Raw genomic sequence first — 25,139 nt, 5'->3', positions numbered from 1 at the left:
AATCTTTAGGAACTAAATAGACATTTTTTTATACAGATTTAATAATATTTCATTTATTCATTTTAGTTTTGATTTGTTCTCTCAAGTCAGCCAAAGAAGGCAGAGAGGATTCTACCCAAATTGATGTTGGGCTGTATTCTTGTTTTCTGCCTTTGAGAATATTCTTGCTTACTAGCTTTTTAAAGTGGAATCTTTTCATGTGCTTGGATTAAACAGAAATATTATTCTGAAAGAGGATATCATGATGTCCCTGAAACATGAGAACAGCTGTACTGAGTCAAACCACAGAACTACCTAGCTTAGCATCCTGTCTCTGGCAGGGGTTAAATGTCAGTGCTTAAGGAAGAGTAATAACAGGGTAAGAGATAGGCACCACAGTACTTGTAGAGCACTTTTTGTCTCGCTGATGGCCCCTCTTGTCTAAGTGGTGGGTTTTAATTTTAGTCTTTATCAGTGTATTTGTCTTGAACTGAGCTTTTCTCACAAATGCAATTCTTTAGCACCCAAACCATCCCTTGCAGGCTCTCATAGCTTAGCTATGTTTTATGTGAAGCACCACCTTCTTTTCTTTATTTTGAACCTAAATCCAGGTATAAATACTGCTGAGAACAGATATAAATGCCAGAGTCTTACTTAGGTGAACACTGGCCCATGTGTTAGCATGGGCTGACACATGGATCTCCCTGTTACTTACCCCTGTGTGGCATAAGTGCTTAAGCTCTCTTGTGTTTTTTTAGTTTTCATCTACAGTTGTAACTGCAGAAAATATTTGTGCTGATACAAAAAGTTTTAGGGGGTGTTATTAGCTTATTGAAGTGAAACTGCTGTTGATAGGAAAAGGTTTGATATGAAACTAGGACATGGTGACGTGAAACTAGGATTGTTGTGCCAAATACGCATACCCTGATAAGCCTATCATGCAGTGGCCATACGCATGTAGAAACTAACAAGGATTAACACATGAATTGCGTGGTGCTGTCACTGCTATTAGAATAGATGGTGAAAATTATATTTCCATTGCTACTTATTTTTTCGTCTCCTCAGTCATGTCTTTTTCAGGTTGAGGTCTTCTTATTTGGTTGATCCGACCTTGTAGCTATCCCATCCTTTGGATCTTCTTCACTGCCCCTTTCTGAACCCTTTCTAATATCTCTAATTTAAGGGAGGGACCCTTTCTAATATCTCTAATTTAAGGGAGGGGTCAGAACTTCACACAGTATTTGGAGCATGGTCATGTCCTAGAAATGGAGCAAATTTATTCTGACCACTACTAAGTACTGAGCCCATAGTTTAATGGAATTCAAATATGCCTGCCATAATGTAGTATTATATATTTACAACATGCAGAATTGCTGTTGAGACTATGTTCACAAAGCTTATTATTTATGAAGAAGATGTAATATTTTCAGAGATAGAAGGTAAGCTTACCATATATATATATATATATATGGCTGTTGTGGTTTAGGAGTGGTACTCCCCAGTTTAGTTCTCCACTGAAACCTTCCAAACCATACTGCTTGCTCCACCTTCCCTCCCATTCCTGCCCCCCCTGTGGGTGGATGAAGAGGAGAATTGAAGGAACAAAAGGCAAAAATCACAGCTTAGGATAAGAACAATTTAATGGAAACAGCAATGGGATAAGAAAACGAACAGTGACAGCAACAACAGTAATAACAAATGTGTACAAAAAAAGAGAATGATCCACATGCAAAAATTCTCACCTCAGAGCCTGACCTGACTGCACCCTAGTGCAGCCATGTTTTCCCAACTGGAAAGGAATATTTTTCTTGGGAATTAGAGTGAGTCCCACTTCCCTGCCCCAGCCATGGTGTGAGGTACTATGGAATAACACAGTGTTGTGGTCCTGGCCCTCCCGCTGAGTGGGGCCAGAGCCAGGACAGTGCTGTGCCTAGGGAGGAATTTTATCCCCTCAATATGCTTTGAACACCACATTGGAAAGAGTGGCCAACAGTAAACAGCCCTAAAACAGAATAAGGGCAATGGAGCAGATAAGACCTAGATCCTTGTATGTATCTAGGTATGAGGAAAAATAGAACAATCTCTGCGGCAGAATTTTGGCTAGTCTGAGAAAGGGGAGAAGTGAGCTTCAGGGAAGGATGCCAAATCTTCCTGTTGATGCATTCTAACTACAGCTTTAGCAAACTGGAGTATAAGAACACATATGCAAAAGTGAAAATGCAGCAGTAATTTTTTTCTTAGTAAAAGCCTATCCTGTAAACAAAAAGTACAGAAAAAAATTTAGTAGTAGTTAAAAGACTCTTAGAGAATCAGAGCAATTTGTTTGTAGAAAATATCTTGCTTTTCTTCCAAGTCCTCCTCACATGATTAGTACAGAGAAGTATATATTTCTAATGTCAGTGTGAAACAGATAAATTAAAAAAAAACAAACCACCAAAAAACAAACCAAAAACCAATCAACCAGCCAAAAAAAAAAGCCCCAAAACCAAGAAAAAACCCCAACAAAACAAACAAAAAAACCCCAAACAAAACAAACCCCCAAAGACTAAAAAGACTAACACATACCTCTCACACCTGGTAGCTATATGCAGTTTGTTGACATAAAGTCTTTTCTTCCAGCCTCACTGGGTTACGTATTAAGTAATGTTACAGGCAGGCCCAGAAAGAAGTGGAAAGAAAATGGAGAGACTAGCCTTGCTTTTGATGTTTTGGGCCCAGATGTCAAACCAGTCTTTAGGGACCAAACTTTTTTTTCTTTTCCCCCAGTTTATTTTTGGTCTTAGGTGTTAGTGCTGCATCATTATTTTATTATTTCCCCCTTTTTAAGTCTATTTTTTCTTCTGCCCTGAAGTTTTGTGTGGCAGTGGGAAACCTTTACTGCTGTTTCCCTGGTTGGCAGTGAAGGTTCAACTTCCCTGAGGGGAAATCAGTCTCAGAATTGATTACACAACATGCTTTTGGCTATATGACCTGTTCTGCTGCATTCTGTTTGCTGGTTGGGTTTGACTTCAGTTACCACCTTCTGTGTCTGGACAGTGAATAAAAGCACCATTGGAAGTTATACAAAACTCCAGGAGTATAATACAAAATCTTGTGGTCAGCCAGTAAAAAGTGAGTTTATTAGGTGAGAACCTGAACTAAAGTGTTCTCTGGTGGGTGAAATGATTGTGAGCAAAATTAAGTAACAAATTTGTGGGAAAGTGATTATGAACAAAGAAACTGTGATTAAGAAGCTATTTTTTCTGTATGATAAAATGAAAATAGAGAAAAATCTTACTGTTATTACTGCTGTGCACATTCTTCTAGGTTTTTTTTTTCTTCTGTGTTACTTAAACCCCATCTTCCTTGAACTACTCAACAGCATATGCTATAAATTTGTTTTCTTCTGCTTTTACATTATATTTGCTCTAAAATTTTTCAATTTGTTTTCTGTCTGTCTTATTGAGGTTTTTGATGAGGTGGTAATGGTAACAGAGTCTTCTGTATATAGCCTGATACATTGATCAAGGACAGAATTCTGTATACTGCCAATGAAGGAATGAAGTTCAAGACTCTAATTTACAATGCTTCAAAATAATTTATCCTTATTTTTTACTATGTATCAATCTGAAGCTGTGTATACCTGTACTTTTTTTTCTCTCTCTTCCTTTCCTCCCCATTTTCTGTGGTTGCATCTTTTTATATCATCCTGGACCATGTCTGGGAATTAGAACTGAGAGAACGGTGCTTGTCCTTTTATCATCTTTCATATTCTCGCAGAAGGCTCTGTGTGACCCATATGAGAAAGTTGTATGGTTTTATGCAGAATGAACAAAGTCAGGCTGAAGGACCTGCAAGACAGTAAACTGAGACATTAAGAGAAATCAACCTGGTAGAGGGGTTAGACCTGGGCTTAATTTTGGCTGCATGGTTTGAGAAGAGGGTTAATGAAACAAGAAACTGGGAGAAAAGGTAGGAGAGTAAAGCTGGAAGGAAAAATAATGGTGAGGCACAGAGGGTTTTGAGACATTTTATGTATGCTTTGGGCACTCTCTTGTAAATGGATGATTTCATGACCCCCCCTTCAAGAGAAGGTATGTATGAGTTAAATTCTTTTTGGAATGGTCGGAGATGGTAGCTACTTTGGAGAGTGCTTTATATGTAGCATTTTTCAGAAGAACATTATCTTCTAGCTCTGCTGGAAGAGAAGCTTTAGTTTTGAATAATAATAGGAAAGAAAATGACAGTTAAGAGTCACCAAAATCTTTTGCATCAGTCAGACTAACATTTGTAATTATCAGTCACGTTTTTGGCATCTGTTTTTATGCTGATGAAACCATTCAGCATCCCAAAACTTACATTTGTAATTCCATAAAAGACATTATTTTAATTTTCATTATCTGGTACGACAAAGTTACACAGTCTGTCACCAAAACAAAGCAAGTAATTGGGAGAAGTGAGAGCATGTTTATTTTATATGTAGCAAGGTGCTTGGCTGTCTTCTTTAAACCTAGCTTACCTTTTAATATGAAATGGTGGGAAGTGCTTCAGAATTAAGGTCCTCCCTCCAGCAGGCTTGGGTTTCATTGGCCTTGTTTTGTCCCTTCAAAACATATTTCCCTGGGTGTAACTGATTTGTATAACCTCTGACTTGTTCTTATATTGTCAGATACTTTGCCTTGAATATGATTCTTTCCCTAAACCGGAAAAGACAAAGTGTGGAGAGAGGATAGAAGTGCCTTTTGTCATTCTTAGTATGCCCTAAAGGTGTGTCACCTGTGTACATTCCAGTATTTTCAGAACAATGGACTTCTGCAAAGACAGGTGCATCTAAGTTATATTTAACCACAACCTGTGCCTGCAGAGAACAATGGGAGCACTCCGATGTGTGAAGTTATTTGGGCATGGAGGATTTCTGGGATGGAGACCTAGGCTATAATTACTGCGATGACATTTGGAAAACAAGCTGCTATACAAACCTGCTGTTTACATGTGAGCTGTTACACGTTGTAAATTGGCAATTTGAAGGTGCTCTCAGCCACTTAAAATAAGGGTATTGTTAAACGTGCTTTAGGCCTTACAACAAGTATTCATAATACTTTGTGCTCCATAATACCCAAAACACATAGTTAGCTAGAGACACCATTTCACTGACTATAATTTTGGAATTTACCGAACTTTACAATGGAAATAACTGACACACTCTTTGGACTGTAAAGTTGTCAATTCAAGCCATGCACTTTTTCAGATCAGGTAGAAAAAGAGTAATTTGGAAGGATTAAATTGCATAGGTGTTTAGATATTTACAAAGAAAAAAGACTGCTTATCATGTTAGTAGGCATAGTATCTTTCTTTCTTAAGAAAACCAAAACAGCACAAAAACTAAAATCACCTTTCATGGTATTGTAGGAAAGGGAATACACACAGTGATGATGGGTATGAACAATGAGAACACAAGCTGCTGGTAACTGAGAAGGGAAAATGACTGCTCTGCTTTTTAAGAGTAGACAAAGGGCTGTATTTGGCAGCCGGTCTATAAGCAGTGACCTTTGAAAGCTGAATACTTTTTTAGTATTAGGTGGACTCTTGAAATTTCATGTAGCAAATATGAAATCATCTATTTTTCACTGCAGATGACTTGTTATGACTTTCCCTCATAACCACAGTTGATCAGATATACTTTCGAACAAGTTATATCCTTCACCTTTTCCAGCTCAAACTGGATTTCAATCTTGGGCAGAAATTTTGCATTTACCTTTGTCCAATGAACAGGTTTAGGCCAACACGTGAGCCATTTCTTTGCTGTGACTGATTTTTATTATCAGTTGTAAGACATTCCAGAATTTCAGTAACCACATCAAACTCCTAAAGTAGAGATATCTTCCAGACTTTATTCATGCAAGTCCTTAATTTAATATTCTCTCAAGTATGAAGTTGAATTTATAGTGTTGTCATAGATAAATGACATATAATAAATGCACTAACGATTCATTCTGTAATAATTCTTGCTTCAGGTTACAGAAACTGTTGTATTTCTTCCTGCTGTGAATGACTTTTTATTTAGAACCTTACAATAAGATTACAGACTACTTCCACGTTCTGTTGAGGTAAGGAATTAAGAATGTTCAGGGATTTCTGTTGTATTTCTCTGGAAATAAGGGATAGGAGTAATTTGAAGCTAAGAGGTGCTTAGGTTTGTCTTTTCACAGGCAAAAATAAATGGTGGTAGTGCATAATGGCTCCGAAAGATTTGCATGTGCAAGATCCTAAAGATCCTGGATTTTTTGTTAAAAAGTTTGTGGGAGGCCACTCTTAAAAAAGCATTTGTTTGTATAGATGATAGCAAATGGAGCAGTCTTTTAGAACTGTGTATCTGTGGCTCAAGGGTTCCCTTTGTCTTGGGGATAAGGTAGTCTTTAAGGTTTTGAAACATATTTTGCTATATGCTCATTTCCCCCCCCTTTTCTCACTTGTTTTTCCACCTATAGAGATGCCAGCATTTTCTCAATGTTTGTATTGGAGACATATTTTTTAACATTTAGTATATTTACAAGCCTATGAAGTAAATGTAACATTTCTTTATGTCCTAGTCTGTCCTCAAAATGATCATTTGCAGTACACAGCTTGTAACATTGGCTTATAAGAGAACTTACTTCCCTAAGAATATATATGGAAAATTATTTAAGAAACTAATACATTTGAAAACTAAAATAACTTGTTCACACTTACAGAGGTGCAAAGGCATACACAATAAAATTAATTCCTTGTTTGCTGTGTGAATGAAGTGGAAGCTGGCCTTGTGCAGTAGGCATGTAATATATTTAACTTTGCTACCTGCTGAAGGGGAAGAAAGGAAAAAACTATGCATACCTTCCATATGTATTTCATTACCACTGAACCAACTATGGAAATCTCATGTAAAATATCTTTCTTATCAATTGCTCTCATCCGCAATTGCAAGATAGGACCAGGACAAGATCAAACATAAAACATAAAATAGTATATGGATTCAATATGAAGTAGTATCTGTTTCAAATGGAAGCATGCAGTCAGTGTAGGATTTCCTGTCTTTAGATCCCGCTGTTTGAAGTGCTTGGGCTTTGCCAATGCTGTAACAGCCGTGGCTTGATGATGCATCACATGAATGCCTTGGTTAGCATTCATGTGGGCTGTTGCCTATTTTGAGCCTGTGACTTTTAAGGGACTCAGACCACTTTATCAATGTGTAGAGTAATGCAAGCTAAGTGTGGACTTGTGTTTATTACATTTTCTTCCACCCCCACCCCAAGCTTTGTAGTGTGAGTATGGATATTATACAGTTGTAATACCAGAATAATCACACACACACAAAAAAAATGAGACACTACTCCATTTCAGTTAGATATGTAATTAAATTCCTGTTTTAATTTTTTTGATGACACATGTTCAAATCTGTCAGTCACTGCTATAGGACTGAAAGTTCTATGTGAATGAGGGATAGGAGGTTGACAAAAGTGGGGTGAGCTGATCCTGTGGAGCAGAGGTGTTGGCTTTTGGCAGGTTAATGTTGTTGTTCCTTTGAGGTAATCATTTTAATGTTAGAATAGAGTAAATAAAATGCCTAGGAAGAGGCTTCTCCCCAGCCCCCAGCAATGCATGAATCTTCCCTTCCAGATAAAATGCGATTATAGGTGTTTAGAAGCGTCACTAGGCGTGGTTCCAGGAAGGTGCAGGAACTACGGGCAGCTCTGTCGCGATCGATTTGCCTGTTTTTCTGAGCCGGGCCCCACCGTTCACCTGTTGACGGGGTGGCAGCTTTGGGTTCACCTGTGCGATCGCCTCCCTCCCGCCCTTCGGCCGGCGGGGCCGGATGTGCGGTGAGCTGCAGCGGCTTTCTGCCCTCTGCCGCCGGGCGCTCCGTGAGCACCGCGGCGGTGCCGCGCGGCCGGAGCCGCGTCCGTCCGTCCGTGTGGCGGGCGGGAGGCGCAGGTGGCGGGGCCGCCCCGCGCTGACATCAGCGGCGGGGCCGAGCCCGCTCCGCAGAGCCCGGCGCTGCAGAGCCACGGCGGCGGCGCAGGCCGGGCCCGGCCGAACATGGCTGCGGCCCCCGCGGCCGCCCTTGCGTGAGGAATGCCGCGGCCCTCCTGAGCCGGCAGGCGGACCTCGCGTTCGTCACGTCCATGGATGCCTCTTCCGATCCGTATCTGCCCTACGATGGAGGGGGAGGAGACGGCATTCCTCTCCGGGAGTTGCATAAACGAGGTATGCCGGATCGGCATTTGGGTTACTTGTTTGCATAGCTGTACGTGCGGGACCGCTGTCCGCGTTTGAAACGGGGACCTAAAGGCTTGCTGATTATCGAACTGCATTTTTTCGCCTGCCCGATGCCTTTTGTGGGAGGAGAATTCAGTTCTGGCTGGTTCCTGTGTTGTCAGGGATTGTTTTCTCTGCGGGCAGATCAGTCCTGCTTCGCATCTCATCGCCCTGTGACTCCATCTTCGATATGTGGCAGGCTTGCCTTTCGCTCCCTCGCGGGTTTTTTTGTGTGTGTTTTTTTTAATCAATAAAGCCATCTCGTGCAGAAAAAGAAAGCCTCCAAAAACTGTGCTTGTCCTTGACTACAACCAAATTAGCTAGAGTTACTAAATAGAACATTTACCTGCCTTCCACTAGCATGAATAGGAACAGCGTTTGTCTGGCTTTGAAGTTTCTGTACCTGGTTTTAAGACTTGACCGGTTGTTGCCGTCTCTGCTGTGCCAAGGGAAAGCTCTGCAATGGTCATGTGTCAGCTCAGCAAATATTGATGAACTCATAAGGAACTGGTACTTTAGGGGAGGTTCTTTACACTGTTGCTTGTAAGGAAGCAGATCTAGAAGGAAAAGTGTTATCAGTGTTCAGGGGGAAAAATCCTCTTTTAAGCTTACATTTTATAATGTTTCTTACTGTAAATTCAAAGCAGAATACCTTCTGTAAAGATTTTATTTTGCTCTGAAAGTTGTAGCAGAAATAAAAGTTATGCCTTCAAATTATGAGGATATAAGTATGTTTTCTTGTTTGGATTGGATGGTTACAATGTGGTATTTAAAACAATAAATGTAGTGAATTCCTACTTTTGTTAAATTGGGCAATCTAAAATTAGAAAGTTATCAACATTTATAGCTGCTGGCGTAAGCATTAGAGAGGAGGTAGGCTGAGAATAGAGAGATGATTTACATAAAATGATTTTTTTCTCTCCATGTAATTATTGGTTTGCATGTCCATGCAAACTCTTATTTCTGTAAATAAATTAGATCATAATTTATTTTCATCTGACAATTTATCTGTCTTTTAGTAGTTTACATAGAAGGTTATTTGTTGTCTTTTTATGATTCTTAGAATGTTTTTCAGCATATCTTAAGAACATCAACAAGTTCCAATACAGTTCATTTTAGACAAGCAAATTTTACACTACCTAAGTCAGATTTTAGAACCACTTCTGAGAAATTGAGGCGAGTGTTTTCTTAAAAGATTTGCAAAACGTGAATTTGGGATCTTATCAAGGCTGAATATAAATACCCGAAGGGAAGGTGCAAAGAACGTGGAGACAGGCACTTCTCAGCAGTGCCCCGTGACGGGACCAGAGGCAATGGGCACAGACCAAACACGGGAGGTGCCCTCTGAACATCTAAACATCGGCAAACAGGTTCTCACTGAGCACTGTAACAGGTCAGATTGTGAAATTTCCCTCCTCAGAGATATTCAAAAGCCATGTGGACATAGTCCTGGGAAAACAGCTCTAGGTGGCCCTGCTTGAGGAGGGGGCTTGGACAAGATAACTTCCAGAGATCCCTTCCAACCTCAACCATTCTGTGAGTTTAGATTTGTAGATAGATTTAAATATGAGAACTGCAAAACAGTCCTAACATGACACTTTCAGACTCTGCAGTTATAGTTAGACATTGAAATGTGATCAGCTGTATGGAAAATAACAGGTTTTAGTTTATTTTTACAATACAAAAAGTAGATATTTGCAGTGTAAAGTGGTGTGTGCCACACTGGAGTATTGCTGTTAAACATAATGTTTGCAAATACTGTAATGAAGGCTGTGGAGGATTCAGCTAGGTAGTTCCATTGTGGTGACACTGCTGGGGGCCAGCAAGACAATTCCCAGTTGTGACTTGTCATTTTTGCAGTTCCACTGAATTCTATTAGGGCTTGTGCTTCCCATATTGTAATACTGTATTTCAAAACAAATGTTACTTGTGCTTTTTGGGCTTGCTCTAGTGAGTTTAGATTAAAAAAAATCCAAAACCTGAATAGTGTTACCAAAATCTTTTGCAATTCTGAATTTTTCAAGTGCTAATCAAACCACAACAATATGTCTCATAAGGAGGTGACTCCAGACCAGTTTGTTTGAATAGATGTAACCAAAATTTGTGAGTATTTCCTGCTGGTTTACAACGTCACAGTACTCTGTTATTGTGATTCAGCTATTAAAATAAAGCTCAAAATGCTAGCAGACAAAACCAGAAATTGAAAGTAAATTCTTCACATTACTTTGTGTGCTACCAAGATTTTTATTTTCCTCTCATGTAGATTTCACAGCATTGTGATAACAAGCTCAGAGATCATGGGTAAAGATATTCCAAGAAAGCAGACTTAATTGTCGAAGGCTGGTGATTTTTCCCCTTATTCACATACTCACAACTCATATATATGTCCTGCAGAGTAATGTTCACATCATGCAAAATTGCTGTATAACATCAAAGCATTTGTTGTACTAATTGACTGCAGTGGCTCACCCAAAGTAGCTGTACCTCAGCAATTATGAAATGACTGTTTAAATCAGCAGGGGTCTTTGAGGTTTAATTAACGATCTTCATTAATGTTCAGTGAGATGAAATACAAAGTATTATAATACATTATTATTAAAGGCCTGATCTGTTAGCTTGCATTAAGATGGTTTTTTCCCCCCATGCAAGTACACTATGAAACATCAAATGGAAAAATTCAAAAAACTATGTATTTATTAATTGATTTATCTTTTATGTTGATTACTCACTACTGTCTCTTAAAAAAAAGCTAAACAGATATTATTGAATACTTCTTACCAGGAGCTTCTTTGACTTGTGCTGTCCTAATATTTCTTTTTATGTGATACTAAATGCATTGTTCCAGACCTACTTATCCTCCCTGACACACAAATAAAAATTCAGGAACACAGTTCACTTCTGCTCCATTCTCTACTAAATAAGAGTTAAAAATACTACTTCTCAGAAAGGGTTTAAAAGTTCTGATGTAGGATTGCATATATCCCAACTAACTGGCCTGTACATTTTTGTAAGAATTTTTCATATAACAAACCATATACTGCAACATATGTAAATAAATTACTTGTGTTGCCCTCAGATTTATCTTTGCATCATTTTTACTACCTTGACCCTTTTGAAAGTTCAGAATGATCAGTATCTTGCTTGTCTTCCAGCCATTCACATACATGCTTACACTGATTCTCTTACCCCTGACCCTCTTTTTATTATTCCTAAATAAGCATTAATTTTATCCCACTTTAAAAATTTGAAATCTGAGCAACAGCAGAACATGTATAGTGGCTGGGCTACCAGATCAAGCAAGACTTTACTTTAGTAGGCACAGGCTTTGTTGACTCCTAGTTATTTTCTGCACGTACATAAACATGTCTTAGATTTAAGAAATTGGAAGTCCTCAAGCAAAATTAATGAGATTTTGTTCCACTAATAATCTCTGATAGAGTCAGTAGCCAGGAGATGTGAAAACTACATGTATAAAAAAACATGCCAGATCTACTGATGGCTTAGTTTTCGTAAACCTAATTTTTGTGGGAGATAAGCCACTATTTCATTCATCATACACCAGTCCCCAGCCATGAAGGTGCAACTTCTCTTGCTTAGAAAATACTGATAGTAACAGGGGAAACCTCTCAGCCACCTGGAGCCACACCTGTTACTGTAAACTGTGGGGCAGAGAATATTTAATAATAGCCTAGGAAGGCTTTGAGTCAGATGTATATTGAGCCAGTTCACATGCTCTTAAGTGATAAAACTTATACTTTGGCATTTTAGGCTGCATTTCTAGTTAAGGTCCTCTTATGTTTAAGAATTAGTAATAAGTCAAAAGTCAATACCAGTGTGACTTTTGAAACAAATGGATATGAAAGTTGTGTACACATGCTCAGAGCTAGAGCTTGACTCTGAAATTTTATTAGTTGCAGAGAGTGAGTTAAAAAATTATTTTTCTAGATTAATTACATACAACAGAAAATGTGGTCAAGTTTATTATCATTCTCTAAGTACTTTGAGAGAAAACCTAACTTGGAGAAACTCAGTGTGATTATGGCACTGTATTTCTGCTGTGCTTTATTTTTACGTTCCTTGTATAAAAGAGGGATAAGGATTTTCAACTATGAATTTAGCATATTTGACTTTGGTGGTTAACATGAAGTACCATCAGATGTAAGTGCAGTTCATTTAGGTAGTTACAGGTTATCTGTTTGCATGTGGTGTATAACTGGTAAGGTTCTCTGTGAAGCATGTTTCTCAATTTTGGAAATAATTTTTTGATGTATTTTTATTTGAGATATTAGCAAGCTAATTAAACAGACCCAGATTATGCCCTCCTTGGGCCTGAATGAGGTCTGATTGGGATAATCATATTAACAGAATTCTTATTTTTGCTGAATCCTGTCTTTGCCCTCTAAAACAACATATAAGTAAGTTGCTCTTATTGAAATGCAGCAGCGGCACTTAGAAATCTAATTATCTAAATTTCTGGCATTCTGACTCTGATGGCCTTGGTCATTGTCAGATCATAGATAACTTCCCTTTTTTAATGCTTGCTTTCTCTAACTTTATATATTTTTATACCTTCCATTTTTCTCATCTCCTTCCTCATTATTCATCTTAAATATAAGTTGTAAATTTAGTAGTGGGAGGATCTCAATAACTTTTCACTTGCATATCTGAAGTCACTATTCATCACAGACATAATTAAATAAACATAGTCCATCTGTCTTTATGACTACAAAAAAAGAAATCTATAGCAGTAAATCATTTATTTGGTTCTGCATCATAGAAACAGAAATGTTTGTTTCACCTAAACTGAAAAATCAAAACTCCGGGTTTTGTTTTTTTTTTTTTTTTTCCCCTATATCCATTTGTGGTGGACACAAATCTTCAAAAGTCTTGGTTTAACTCAGAGGTGCTAGTATTGAACTTTGATTTCACTCCTACTTTTTAAAAGATTATTTTTAAACCCAGACCTGTTTGGGAGCAGATGAAATGGAGGATATTATCATGCAGTACTTTGGTAAATAGAACAACTTATCCTTGTTCCTCAAAACTTGTTCCATATCTTCCTATTTCCCATTTATTAGATTTTTTCCAGCTGATTTTTTTGTTTGTGTATATATACTTGTGTCAATTCTATATGCATTTTGATTGTAATGCAGAGACCAGTTTTTGTTTGAAAGCCTTTGATGCATTTAGAAGAGCTAACTGAGGAGACATGCTGAAAATTCAAAGTTGCAGGTGGAATGTATTAATTGATTACAAAGACTTTAAAATCAGTAATCATCAACAGTAGCGAATAACACTGGCATTTTGTGCTGTGCTTCTGATCGGAAGTGTAAAAATTGCTTCTAGCCAAGAAAAGGAAAACAGTGCTTAATTACTCTTTTTGAGTGGTTACAGACAAATTAAAATAAACTGATGATGATTGTTTCTTTTTAATTGAAAGCCTCATACTTTGAGGTCTGAATATGGCGACAGAAAGAATCTGAGGCACTCACACATGCCTTGTGTATACGAATCTTCTTTGTTAAAAGCGTAAGTGATCCTTCCAGCGTGCATTGCACACAGGGTGCTTCCCTGCCTCCACTCCCCTTGGCACCTAATGCCCAAGGACACACGGGTGAAGCAAAGCCTTGGATTAGAACCTGGCCTCTGCAAAGCTACAGCCCCTGCTGATTTTAACACTCAGCAGATTTGGATGGTCATGTCAGGGGGAGCTTATTCCATCCTTTACTGTAATCTGACTAACTTCATTTTCACTCCCAGAGGTGCATTTATTTTTTTCCTTCTTCCTTTTGTGCTGCTGGGAGTAGCCCAAAGGAGATATGTTGCACTGCTGTCAGCCATAAGAACAGCAGCTGAGGCAAATGCTATGTAGTTGTGTGTTGTTTAGAAAAAGGGATGGGTGAGCAGCAGCAACTATTCTTGCTGTAAGAGTTAACAATTACATAGCTTGTAGAGAAATACCTTTGAGAAATTAGGTCCTGTTATTGCTTTGCCATTGAATACAGCATTGACATTGTTTATCTGTTGTTGTTGTTTTCACAACTCTGGAATGTTTCTAAACCTTAGGGATTTTTGAGCTCTGTGAAATAGATGTTACTGTATGATGTCTGGACATTAATATTTATAGTTTTGTTTCTAGCAGAAAGTTATAATTAAAATCTAACAAGACCCCAAGGGTGCGTTTATGTATTTCAGGATAACTAGTCTGACAGTTCGTTGCTATGGAAGGGGCTGAACTTGTTGCTGCCCATCTATTCTCTCAGTTTTTGCCTATGCACTGGCTCTGTTTCTTCTCCAGCAGCACAGAAACTTGATTCCAGTTCCTTATAATGGCAGATTTTTTTGTTGTTTTTAGTTTGTCTGCTTAGTTGGATTAGTATGTTGGGTTGGTTTACTGTGCAGTCAGATCAAGGGTGACAGAGCTGATCCAAGGGTGAGAGTTGGAGTCTGTGACCAAGAAGAGCAGGGAGAAATAGGGGGAGCGAGATCTACTCTTTGTGTGCCAGCAGGCAATTAGATCAGCTCAGTCCTACTGTGTAATTATGTCCCAAGAGGGACATGTCTCATTTCTTAAACTGGAATAAGGTAATATAGGCTCAGTTTGAGACAATGGTGTATTTTGTGATGTGCCTTCAGAAGATGGCATATAGAAGGGGTCTTAAGCTTTATCCTAAGATTATGGTCCCTTGTTAACTCTGATAGCCACCCTCTTGAGAAGCCTGTTCATGTCTCAGTTCTGTACCTTATTCTCTTGCGGGGGTGTAGCTGTGGGGATTTGTTCTCTAGGTGATACTGGGTAATTGTTCAGATAGTCACGTGGTGGATTACCACAGAAAAATCTGTTGTGCATCGTTTGACTATGCAGGATGTAGCATTTGTCTTAAATCTCAATGTTTCTCTTCTCATTATTTTCATGAGAAAAGAAGGAACACAGCCTACAAGGGAAGAGTTGGGGAGGATTGTTGAACAGTTATGCATGAATCAGGAGCAGCATGTATGTTGTTAAACCCCTTTCTTGTGTGAAATAAATTAGCTATAAACTTACCAGGTATTTTTCATTTAAAAACACATTTTTCATCAGCTGCATGTGTTCCAGGGTTATTTTTAAATTTGAAAGAAATCTCCTGAGTTGAAGAAAGACGAAGCAGTATAGGATTACTCCTGCAGGAGGTGAGGCAGCTTTTAAAAATACTGTGCACGGTCTAAAAATTGCTGTGTGTAACCTGCATAAATCAGCTTTCCAACATGTTTATCATAGTTCCAGCATCAATCAAGATTGAGTACCACTTGTATGAGGCACACTTGTAAAATATGAAAGAAGAGATATTCATTGCCTTAATGAGGGACAAAAGACAGGGAGGAATCCTGATATATAAAGCAGCTTCTGTGAGTATAGCAAAATCTCTAATTTTTTAACCTGGTGGTTCCATTGGCAGAAACTAGCTAGGCAAAGCAGGAAGTTGGATCAGTGTTGGGACCCAACAGCCATTGAGTATAACTTCATGTTCAAAAAGAAATGCAGGAGAGCAGCATGGTAAGGACTGTTGGTTTTTTGTCAGGCATAGTATCTTCTCAAGCAATTTTGGATTGTGTTTTTTATGTTCTCATTAAAATAAAATTAAAAAAAAAGAAAAAATCCTTCACTTCTTCAGACATAAAAGCTTTTTTTATGATGTTGGAATCCACTTTTCTTCTGGTTTCTTTTGTGCAGCATTTTTGTTTTTCTTGTCCTTCATTCTCATCAGGTGTCCCAAAGTACAGTGTTCAACTGCTAACCTTAGTACTTATTACAGTTTTTTTCTTTTAATGTTGCACTTTCTTTTTTTAACAACTTCAGTTGAAACAGTTCTTTAGCAATACCAGAGCTGATTGCTGAGAAAGGATTGTGCTCAAGGCTTGGAATTACATGCATGGAAGGATAGCAAAAGTCAGCTGCCTTTCTAGAAGGTAGTTCATTTAAGACTTAGAGTAAGTGACTCCCCCAAAGAGTTTCCTTTTTCTGAAGAAGCGTGTTGCTTTTATTGTCTAGAAGCCTACTGTCTATAAGCTTGCAGTCTGTGATTGCAACAGCTCAGAGCAGTTACATATTGAGATTCAGGACAGCCACACAGCTTCGCCAAGGTTCCTGCCTGACTGACCCAGTGGCCTTCTATGGGAAGCTGATTCCATCAGTGAAAAAGGGAAGGGTTACAGATATCGTTTATCTGTTCTTCTGTAAAGCCTTTGACATGGGCCCCCACAACATCCTTCTTTCTAAACTGGACAGAGATGGATTTCATGAACAGGCCACTAGATGGATAAGAAATTACTTGAATGGTCACATCCAGAGGGTAGGGGTATAAATGGCTCAGAGTCTTGATGAAGATAAATGACAAGTGGTGTCCCTCAGGGGTCCATATTGAGACTGGTGTTATTTAATATCTTCATTAATGACATAGGTGAAGGGATTGAGTGGTGCTTGGCAAATCTGTAGATGACACCAAGCTGAGAGGTGCTGTTGACACTCCTGAAGGATGGAATACCATCCAGAGGGGCCTAGACAAGCTCCAGTAGTGAGCCCATGGGAGTCTCATGATGTTTAACAAGACCAAGTGCAATGGGTTATTGATGGATGAGAAGCTGGACATGACCTGGCCATGTGCACTTGCAGCCAGGAAAGCCAAACATGTCCTGGGCTGCGTCCAAAGCAGGGTGGGCAGCAGGGCCAGGGAGGGATTCTGCTCCTCTCCTCTGATGAGACCCCACCTGCAGGACTGCATCCAGCTCTGGGTCCCCAGGACAGGAAGGACCTATTGGAGCAAGTCCAGTAGAGGGACACCAAGATGATCACAGAGCTGGAGCACCTCTCCTATGGGCTGAGAGGGTTGGGTTTGTTCAGCCTGGAAAAGAGGTTTTGAGGTGATGTAATTGTTGCCTTCCAGTACCTGAAAGGAGCCTACAAGAAGGATGGAGAAAGACTATTTATAAGGGTGCATAGTGTCAGGACGAGGGGGAAAGGCTTCAGATGGAGAGAAAGTTTAGATTAGATTCTGGAAGAAATTCTTTACTGTGATGGTGGTGAGGCACTGGAACAGGATGCCCAGATAAGCTGTAGATGCCCCATGCCTGAAAGTGTTCAGGGCCAGGTTGGATGGGACTTTGAGCAACCTGTCTAGTGAAAGGTATCTTTGCCCAAGAGCTAGATGATCTTTAAGGTCTTTGAACCTAATCTGTTCTGTGATTTTGCCTTATTTTTGCAAAGTGTATAATGACTGTGTTTGCTTTATAAGGATTCTTACGAATTGTAATAAGTCTCTGAGAACATCAATCTACTGTTTCCCTTTCTCTAGTAACATGGGTTAGTTTGGAATAGCAGTACTAATTAAAGTTCTGCATGCCACTTTTACCATTACCTTCCAATCTCATAAAAACTTAAGCAAACTCATATGTAACAAAGAGGCTTTACTTTCTTTACAGCCCCAAAATGACTTGGGTGTCCTCATACAAACTTTAGAAGTGTTCTCTTATCATAGCTAGAAGCTATACCTATACATCTTGTATGCTAAGTGCTTGTTGTGGTTTTTAAGACCAAAACTGCTGCTGTTGTGGTGAAAAGCACGTAGCCTGTGAAAGCATCTTGAAACTTCAGGAGTGGGGAAGAGGGAGAGGACAGAAGGGGAAATATTTCTGAAGGTTTGCTAAGTGCTACAATTTATCTAGGTAATGATGATTGATCCAACCATCTGCCTGATGGTTAGAATGTTGTGATGAAATATTTGTGTCCTGGTAAGGGTTTTAACATTGCATTGAAAATGCATTTAATGAGACTTTGGAACTGGGAGTAAATAGTGAGAATTTACGCATTTATGCTGATGAGAATCATTATCTTCATACCTGGAAGGAGCATCTTGCTGTGTGAAATTCTAGAGAAGGAAGGGTAGAAAGGTTGGAAAAATGTTGAGTCTTAGTAAAAATATCTTTCTCTAACATCTGCTTTAGAATAGTTGTATACTACATAGATCATAATTCTAGCAGGAGAATGTTATCTCAGAGTTCTGTATCTTAGATACCGAGCAGCAGATTTTGTAGAGTTGTCCTCTACATGGTCCTCTAAGGAAGCCTTTCTACCACACTCATTGCTGCCTGTTTTTTCTCTTGGTGCAAGATTACAGCTATTCATTTGTTGCATCAGGCACTCATGACAGCTCTGTATTCAACAAAACCTCCTCTTCAGCTTCGTATCTTCTTCTGTCTCTCTTCCCCATCACACAAAAATCACTTATATTCCAGTATTTGGTGTGCCAGCAACTGTTGGCAAAGTAGGAATGTGATATACTTTCAGTGGGATTTTTACTGTATCTGGACAATGACCATCATCGTTTGTAATCTGCTCCAAGTTCTGCTGTGGGTCAGGTGCAATTAGTATAATGCCATCTCTGATGATAGCATCTCTGATAATCCCCTGGTGGGAATTCCAATTCAGCACCTTGTGATATGCATAAAATAATCTTTTACTCTTTGTGATTGATTTATAACTCTCAACTTTCCTTTGCTTTCTGTGGCATAGGATTGCATGCTCCTTGTAGTTCGGTACTGCTTCATTTATAGCAGGGCATAAAACCAACTCCTCCAGAGCAAAGACAAGCTTTTGCCCAACCCTGCTCACTCAGGTTCAGGAAACTGTGTCATCACATTGGGGCTTTGTAGGAGATTAATAATTAAGCTGTGGGTGAGGTTAATTTATGTCCCCTTGCTTTGCCAGAGGAAGCTGATTTCATGTAAAAATAATATTTTAATAATGTATTCTGTTACTGTCTTAATTCTGAGAGCTAAACTAGTTATCACACTGTGAATTTTGTTAGTATCTCTTCCACAAGATCACCTTGCCCTTTCAGCTATCCAGACATGTATTTTAGACTTCTAGTTAGGAGAATTGGAAGTGGCAAGGGAATTGAATTCCTTATCCTAAAGCAAGGTTTTCACAATCACCTCTATTAGCAAACCTGATTTAAATTGTTGTTAGCCTTTTACTAATGGAAGCATAGGTAATGCTTCTTTACGTCTGCCTTAAGAGAGACTAGCAGCAGCTTTGGGAAGAGATTTACAGGGCTTAGCTATGGGAAATAGATGAGGTGGAATTTAGTATGGCATAGACTGGGGAAAAAGGTATTAAGGTAAAGATGGCAGCCAGGCTCACATAAGAGAACAGTATTGGTGTTATTGGGGAACTGTCTGCTACATTTGCATTGTTTTCTGTACTTTTCTTTTAATCTTTATAGAATTTGTAATACTAGTTGTTTGTGTATCTTGAAAATTATAATTGCATTTTGTCTTCATATGAATTTTGTACTATTTTCTTGTTTTGTCTTTCACCACTAAGAAAATGTCTGAATAAACAATATGTTATAGTAGGCATCAACATGACCTCTTAAGCAATGGATGACCGAGGCGCCACTTTGGTCATAGTGTAATGCCAGGTGTCACACTGCTTCTTCTAGATCTTAGAATTCACATTTGTAAAGGGAAAAGGCACATTTTAGTTATGTGTAAATGTAACTGTGAGTTATTATGAGGGCTTGGGCTGGTGAATTCAGCATTTATAACATTTGGAAGTTTACAGGTAGGTCCTTTGACAAGCTATTTGTTTGTTAGTTTTGGTTTTTGGTTAGTTGGAAATTTCTGATGACAATTCCAAGAAGTTCAATTAAAGAAGCCTGGAAATAAACAAATAAACAAACAAACCACAAAAACAACCCAAAAAAACCCACCCCAGGTTAAAAAACCCCCAACTGTCTAAAAATCCCAGTGTCAGTCTACACTGAAATGAGTTCTGCTGTCTATCTGAACCGATAGAAATCTTGGTCAGCTTGAGCCTATGTCTTTATGAATAGAGATTACTGTGGTGTGCTGTATATTGTTAGGCAAAATATTTTGTTCTTAGTCAAACAAGTGAGGACTAAGAAAAGAAAGCTGATATATTACAGAATTTATGACATTTGAAAGCTTAAAAAAAGTGAAAACTTTCTTTTATCACTTTTGAAAATGGAAAACTTCTCAGTACCCCCCTCTTGCTCTTCTTATTCTGATCAGTGCAGTAAATATTTGGGCTGTTGCTCTGGAAGCTGCTTGTGAAGAAACTACCTAGTGATGACAAATTTGCAGAAGATATTTTCTTTATACAATGTTTCCAAAATTTCATTACCGAGGACTGCTCTGTGATTCACCTGAAAAAAAATATAAAAACAAAATACGAGTATTTGTTTGGTTTCTTGTTGCTTTTTAGGTGCATTTAAAATCTGTTAGTAATGTATTTTAGGTTTGGTTTAGATGTGTAGGAGAGATTGGTAATCAATAGAGTGTATATTTAGAAATTACTGGTTAGAAATGAAGGTACTGTGAACTTTCTAGCTAATCATCCTTGCTTTGTTTTTGTACGAACAGGTTTTCCTCTGGTAGTTCATAGACTGAAATAAACTTCAAGTTGAATGTGGGTCAAAGTTGCTCTTTTTTTCCACTTGCTTCTATTGAAGTTTTTCTGGAGTCTGCACACAAAACAGAACAATAATTTGACTAGGACATTCCTATTTAACCACTGGAAACGCAAAGTCACTAATACACAAATTTAACTTACAGCTGAATGACAGTAAAGAGGAGTGGCGTGCAGCATTGGGAGACCTAAATGACAAACAATATGCTTAGTATGGAAAGTGTCTTAATTAATTGTTCATAAATTTCTGTGCTATGAACACAGTTTGAATACTTCATTTATCACAGAATTAATTGATCCCTGTATTTCTCTGCTGCAGGAACTCATTATACAATGACAAATGGAGGAAATATCAACAGTTCAACACATTTACTGGACCTTCTGGATGAGCCAATTCCTGGAGTAGGAACATATGATGACTTCCATACCATTGACTGGGTTCGAGAGAAGTGCAAAGACAGAGAAAGGCATAGACGGGTACTTGAGATAAATAATAGAACTTTTTTGGTTGGATATTGGAGTTAAGGTCTGATTTAGTAACACATACAAATATATGCATGTCCTTTAAATATGTACATAGTTACATCAGCTAGAACTACTTGAATACTGTTTAAAAAGCTCTGCTTGGTGGGATACCTGCAGTCTTGCAGCATTATTATAACTTCAAAAAGAAGCAGTAATTTAATAGAGTGGGAATAGGTCCCTGTCACCCAAATACCTTTTTTAAAGTTCTGCATTTTTTTCATGCTAGTATATTTAAGGCTATTTTCCAGTGTAGATGTATCTGCAATAGTGCAATAGTGGTTTTGGTGGTACTTGTACAGAAAAGTGAAGCGTGATGCATATTGCTTTTGTACTGACACAAGTGTCTGCCACTACAGCTAAGTGTGCAGAGTACATAAGGATAAAATAAGAATAGCAACTTTTTCAGTACAATAATTGTTGTGTAGAAGTACTTTAGGGTAATTATCCAGATTTTTATTTTATTTTACTTTTATGTGTTTTTTAGTCTAAACATAAAGATGTTTATACTTGAAGTAGAAGTTTTGGAATTTGAGTCACATGAAATAGCTTATTATTAGTATGCTAACAGTTCAATTGAAGTTCAGAAAAATTTGATGTATAGGAGGGAAATAATAGTACAATTCACAGTTTAGGTGTATGCCACAGAAGGTATTTTATTTCCTGGATTTTAGTTCTTTAAATTAAGCAAATATATGTTTCTCTGTCAGTTGCTTGGTGTCTGAATAATTAAGCTGATTTATCTGTGTGAAGCACTAAATACAAGCAGAACACTTGTGGTTTCAAGAGAGGATTTATTTGCTTGCATCATGCAATTTGTATGTCATACTTCCTTTTGTTTCATTATTCATATTACTGAAATACATACAGCTCTACATACTGATTTCTCTTTGCAGATTAACAGCAAGAAGAAAGAATCAGCATGGGAGATGACAAAAAGTTTGTACGATGCATGGTCAGGATGGTTGGTAGTCACATTAACTGGTTTGGCATCAGGTAAATGAAAACACAAAGGATTCTTTTCTTATTTGTCAGCAAGTATAGTTGTTGTGTTTTTCATTTGTTCTCCACCAACCCAGCTAAGAAATGGTTCAGTCTACTACAACAGTTCCATAAGGGAAGAAAAAAGTTGAGTATCTCAATTTACAGGCTTCACCATTTTGAGGTGAGGGTTTACTGATCAGATGGGAACTAAAATCCTCACTGAATTTAGAGAGAATTTCTCAAGTGTTTTTGAACTTCCGCCTACTAAGCTATCAATGTTCTTTAATCCTGTGATTGAGATTTATATTTTCCCTTTCTGTAAAATTTTGGTTTTTACCTGTAGGATTTCTTGTGGATGTGTTGATTGTAAAAGTAGCTCTGGTATATGCGTAGTTTTGGCAAGCACACTTCCTTGTAAAGCATGTGTTTATGGACTAGTGAATTTTGGCTATATGTTTATGTTGTACCTTTACAGAGGTTCTTCCACAGAAAATATTGACTTTAACAGATAGAGTTTGTTGACTTATACTTCAATTCTCTCTTTCATTCTTAACGTATTTTAGAATGGATTTTACAGCTAAAACCATCCAATAGTTTGTGGCCCAGTGGTCAGGCGGTGCTGCTGCTTCTGTTAGTATAGTTTGAAGTGACTAAAACCTGCAGTAAGGAAAGATCACAAACTTTGTGCCCGGTTTTTCAAAATAAGTACTTCAAATAGACATCTAGACATATTAGATTAAATGTTAGGAAAGTTAGTTGTGGAGTAAGGCTATGCTTATTAAAAAGCATGGTAACAGTATAATTACTGCTTAGGTATATACATAATCACTTTCACAAATCACATATAAATTAATATATATGCAAAGTTTGTAGCATGTTTATATACTTCTGGATGCACAAACCAGGAGTGTATAATCACTGGAAATTGTTTATGATAATTTCAGTGGGAACATGCAGTGTAGTGTTTTCAACCCCTTAAGCTGCTGTTTATTAAAACTCCTTTATTCTGTTTCTGAGTAACAAAGTGAGCAAATTCTGGTCTTGCACACTGGTAGGTTTTTCAGTCTCAGATGCCTTCTCTTGTATGTCTAGTGGATCTTAAAAGGTACAACCTTGAGTTCAGTCACAAGGAGATCTTATGTTTACCTGTTTTAATAATTTGGTTGAAATTCTGTTCTACTGAAGTACTGCTTTTGACTTGCCAACACATGGGCTAGAATCCTTTTCCACCTTTTAGACAGGTGAATCCCGTCTCTTTCCAGCAGGCTTGATGCTGTATAAACTGCTTCATCACAAAAAAGTAACACTTCACTTTTTACTCTTAACTCCTTGGTTTCAGTGGAGAACTGTGGTATAGGGGAAAAAAAAAGGCAAAAAAAAATCTCATTTAACTTGGGAAATATACAAGGTACTTAATTCTTCAGCAAATATTAGTCTTACCATAACAGAAACCAGGATATAAGCCTCGAAATCAGTAGTATATTAAATGTTCATTTAATTAAGTTAATACCTAATACTTCAGTTAATACGAGCACATTCCTTCATTTTAGCTGTGTGTGTTTTTTCTGTTTACCAGAACATTAATACAAAACTGTTTCTACAACAGGGGCATTGGCAGGATTAATTGACATAGCTGCTGACTGGATGACTGACTTGAAGGAAGGCATTTGCCTTAGTGCTTTGTGGTTTAACCATGAGCAGTGTTGTTGGGGTTCAAATGAGACCACATTTGAAGAGAGAGATAAATGTCCACAGTGGAAAACATGGGCAGAGCTAATAATCGGGCAAGCAGAAGTGAGTATTCTTTGATGGTCTTGTTCCACAGCTTGGCTGAATAGGGAAAAAATACTGGTCTTAAAGTTAGGATTCTAAACATGAATTTGGGTTGTACTGTCTGTGCCATTTTTCAGCATTTGAATTGATTACTAGATTATAGTGTAATAAATGTGTATTTCATGAATTGCAAGGAAGCTTGGAGTATTGCAAATGTAAGGAAGTTATGAGAATATAGAGCTGTTGATAACACAAGAATTTCTATTCTTGATCATAGCTGTATGTAAATTAAACCCATTAGGTATTCTCTGATAACTAAGAATAGATTTACTTGATTTTTTCTATCACATTTTTTTAAATAAGGAAGATTTACTCAATATTCACTAGATTTTAGCAGCTATTAGCTATTAAAAATATACCTGTTCAATGTTTATTTTTTCTTTTTAAGAGGAGGTGTTAGAACACTTTCTGCCTTTTATAAGTCTGTGCTAATGTGCAAGTGTCATGGCTTCATGCTTTTCAAACAAAACTCTCTCTTGGCAATAATTACTGTGCCTTAAAATATGTGTATTTATGTACTTGCAGCAGAAGTACTTCTGGATTATTTTAAGTAGTGATTTTGCCCTTATGTCAAACCTATTTTCTGACTTTTTGTTTTTGCTTTTAGGGTCCAGGTTCGTACATAATGAACTACATCATGTACATTTTCTGGGCTTTGAGCTTTGCCTTCTTAGCAGTTTCTCTGGTGAAGGTATTTGCTCCGTATGCCTGTGGCTCCGGGATACCTGAGGTGAGGTCTAACTATATATATATATTATAGGTGTTTCATATTAATGTGTAGATTACTGCTGCCTTAGTGGGTCAGGGGAAAGGCAAGAGGAAGCACCCTGTGTCTTTGAAGAAATATATTAATACAAGTATTCAAACTGAAAACATGGTAATTTTGCTAATTGTTTCTGAGAAAATACCCCAAACTTAAAAGAATCGCCTGGGTTAATAGATTTTGCTTCTGTTGGGACCACTTTTTAAGGAAGCATTTGGATTAGTATACTTCTGAAGAATGATTTCTAAACCTCCCCTTGTCTACACGCTCCCTATGGTGATGAGAGAGCAGTGATTCATTGACACAATTTTGGTCGTTTGA

General features: G+C 38.0%; 1 protein-coding gene across 4 annotated transcripts in view; it reads left to right on the top strand.

Annotated features, from left to right (window-relative positions):
- CLCN3 (chloride voltage-gated channel 3) overlaps positions 1-25,139 on the top strand; it is a 60,329-nt gene that overhangs the window by 16,258 nt on the left and 18,932 nt on the right. For 2 of the 4 annotated variants that reach the window (XM_030946816.1, XM_030946818.1), the window contains exons 1-5: positions 7,970-8,199; positions 21,036-21,193; positions 22,135-22,234; positions 23,829-24,016; positions 24,663-24,785. In XM_030946816.1, coding sequence (XP_030802676.1) covers positions 8,118-8,199; positions 21,036-21,193; positions 22,135-22,234; positions 23,829-24,016; positions 24,663-24,785 — 651 coding nt within the window. In that variant the 5' untranslated portion in view covers positions 7,970-8,117. Of the gene's footprint in view, positions 1-7,969; positions 8,200-21,035; positions 21,194-22,134; positions 22,235-23,828; positions 24,017-24,662; positions 24,786-25,139 lie in introns of those variants that run through there. The other 2 variants (XM_030946817.1, XM_030946815.1) reach the window with 1 other exon arrangement.

Source organism: Camarhynchus parvulus, chromosome 4, assembly GCF_901933205.1.
Source record: "Camarhynchus parvulus chromosome 4, STF_HiC, whole genome shotgun sequence".
Classification (NCBI taxonomy): domain Eukaryota; kingdom Metazoa; phylum Chordata; class Aves; order Passeriformes; family Thraupidae; genus Camarhynchus; species Camarhynchus parvulus.
This window is presented reverse-complemented; position numbering and strand designations above follow the sequence as displayed.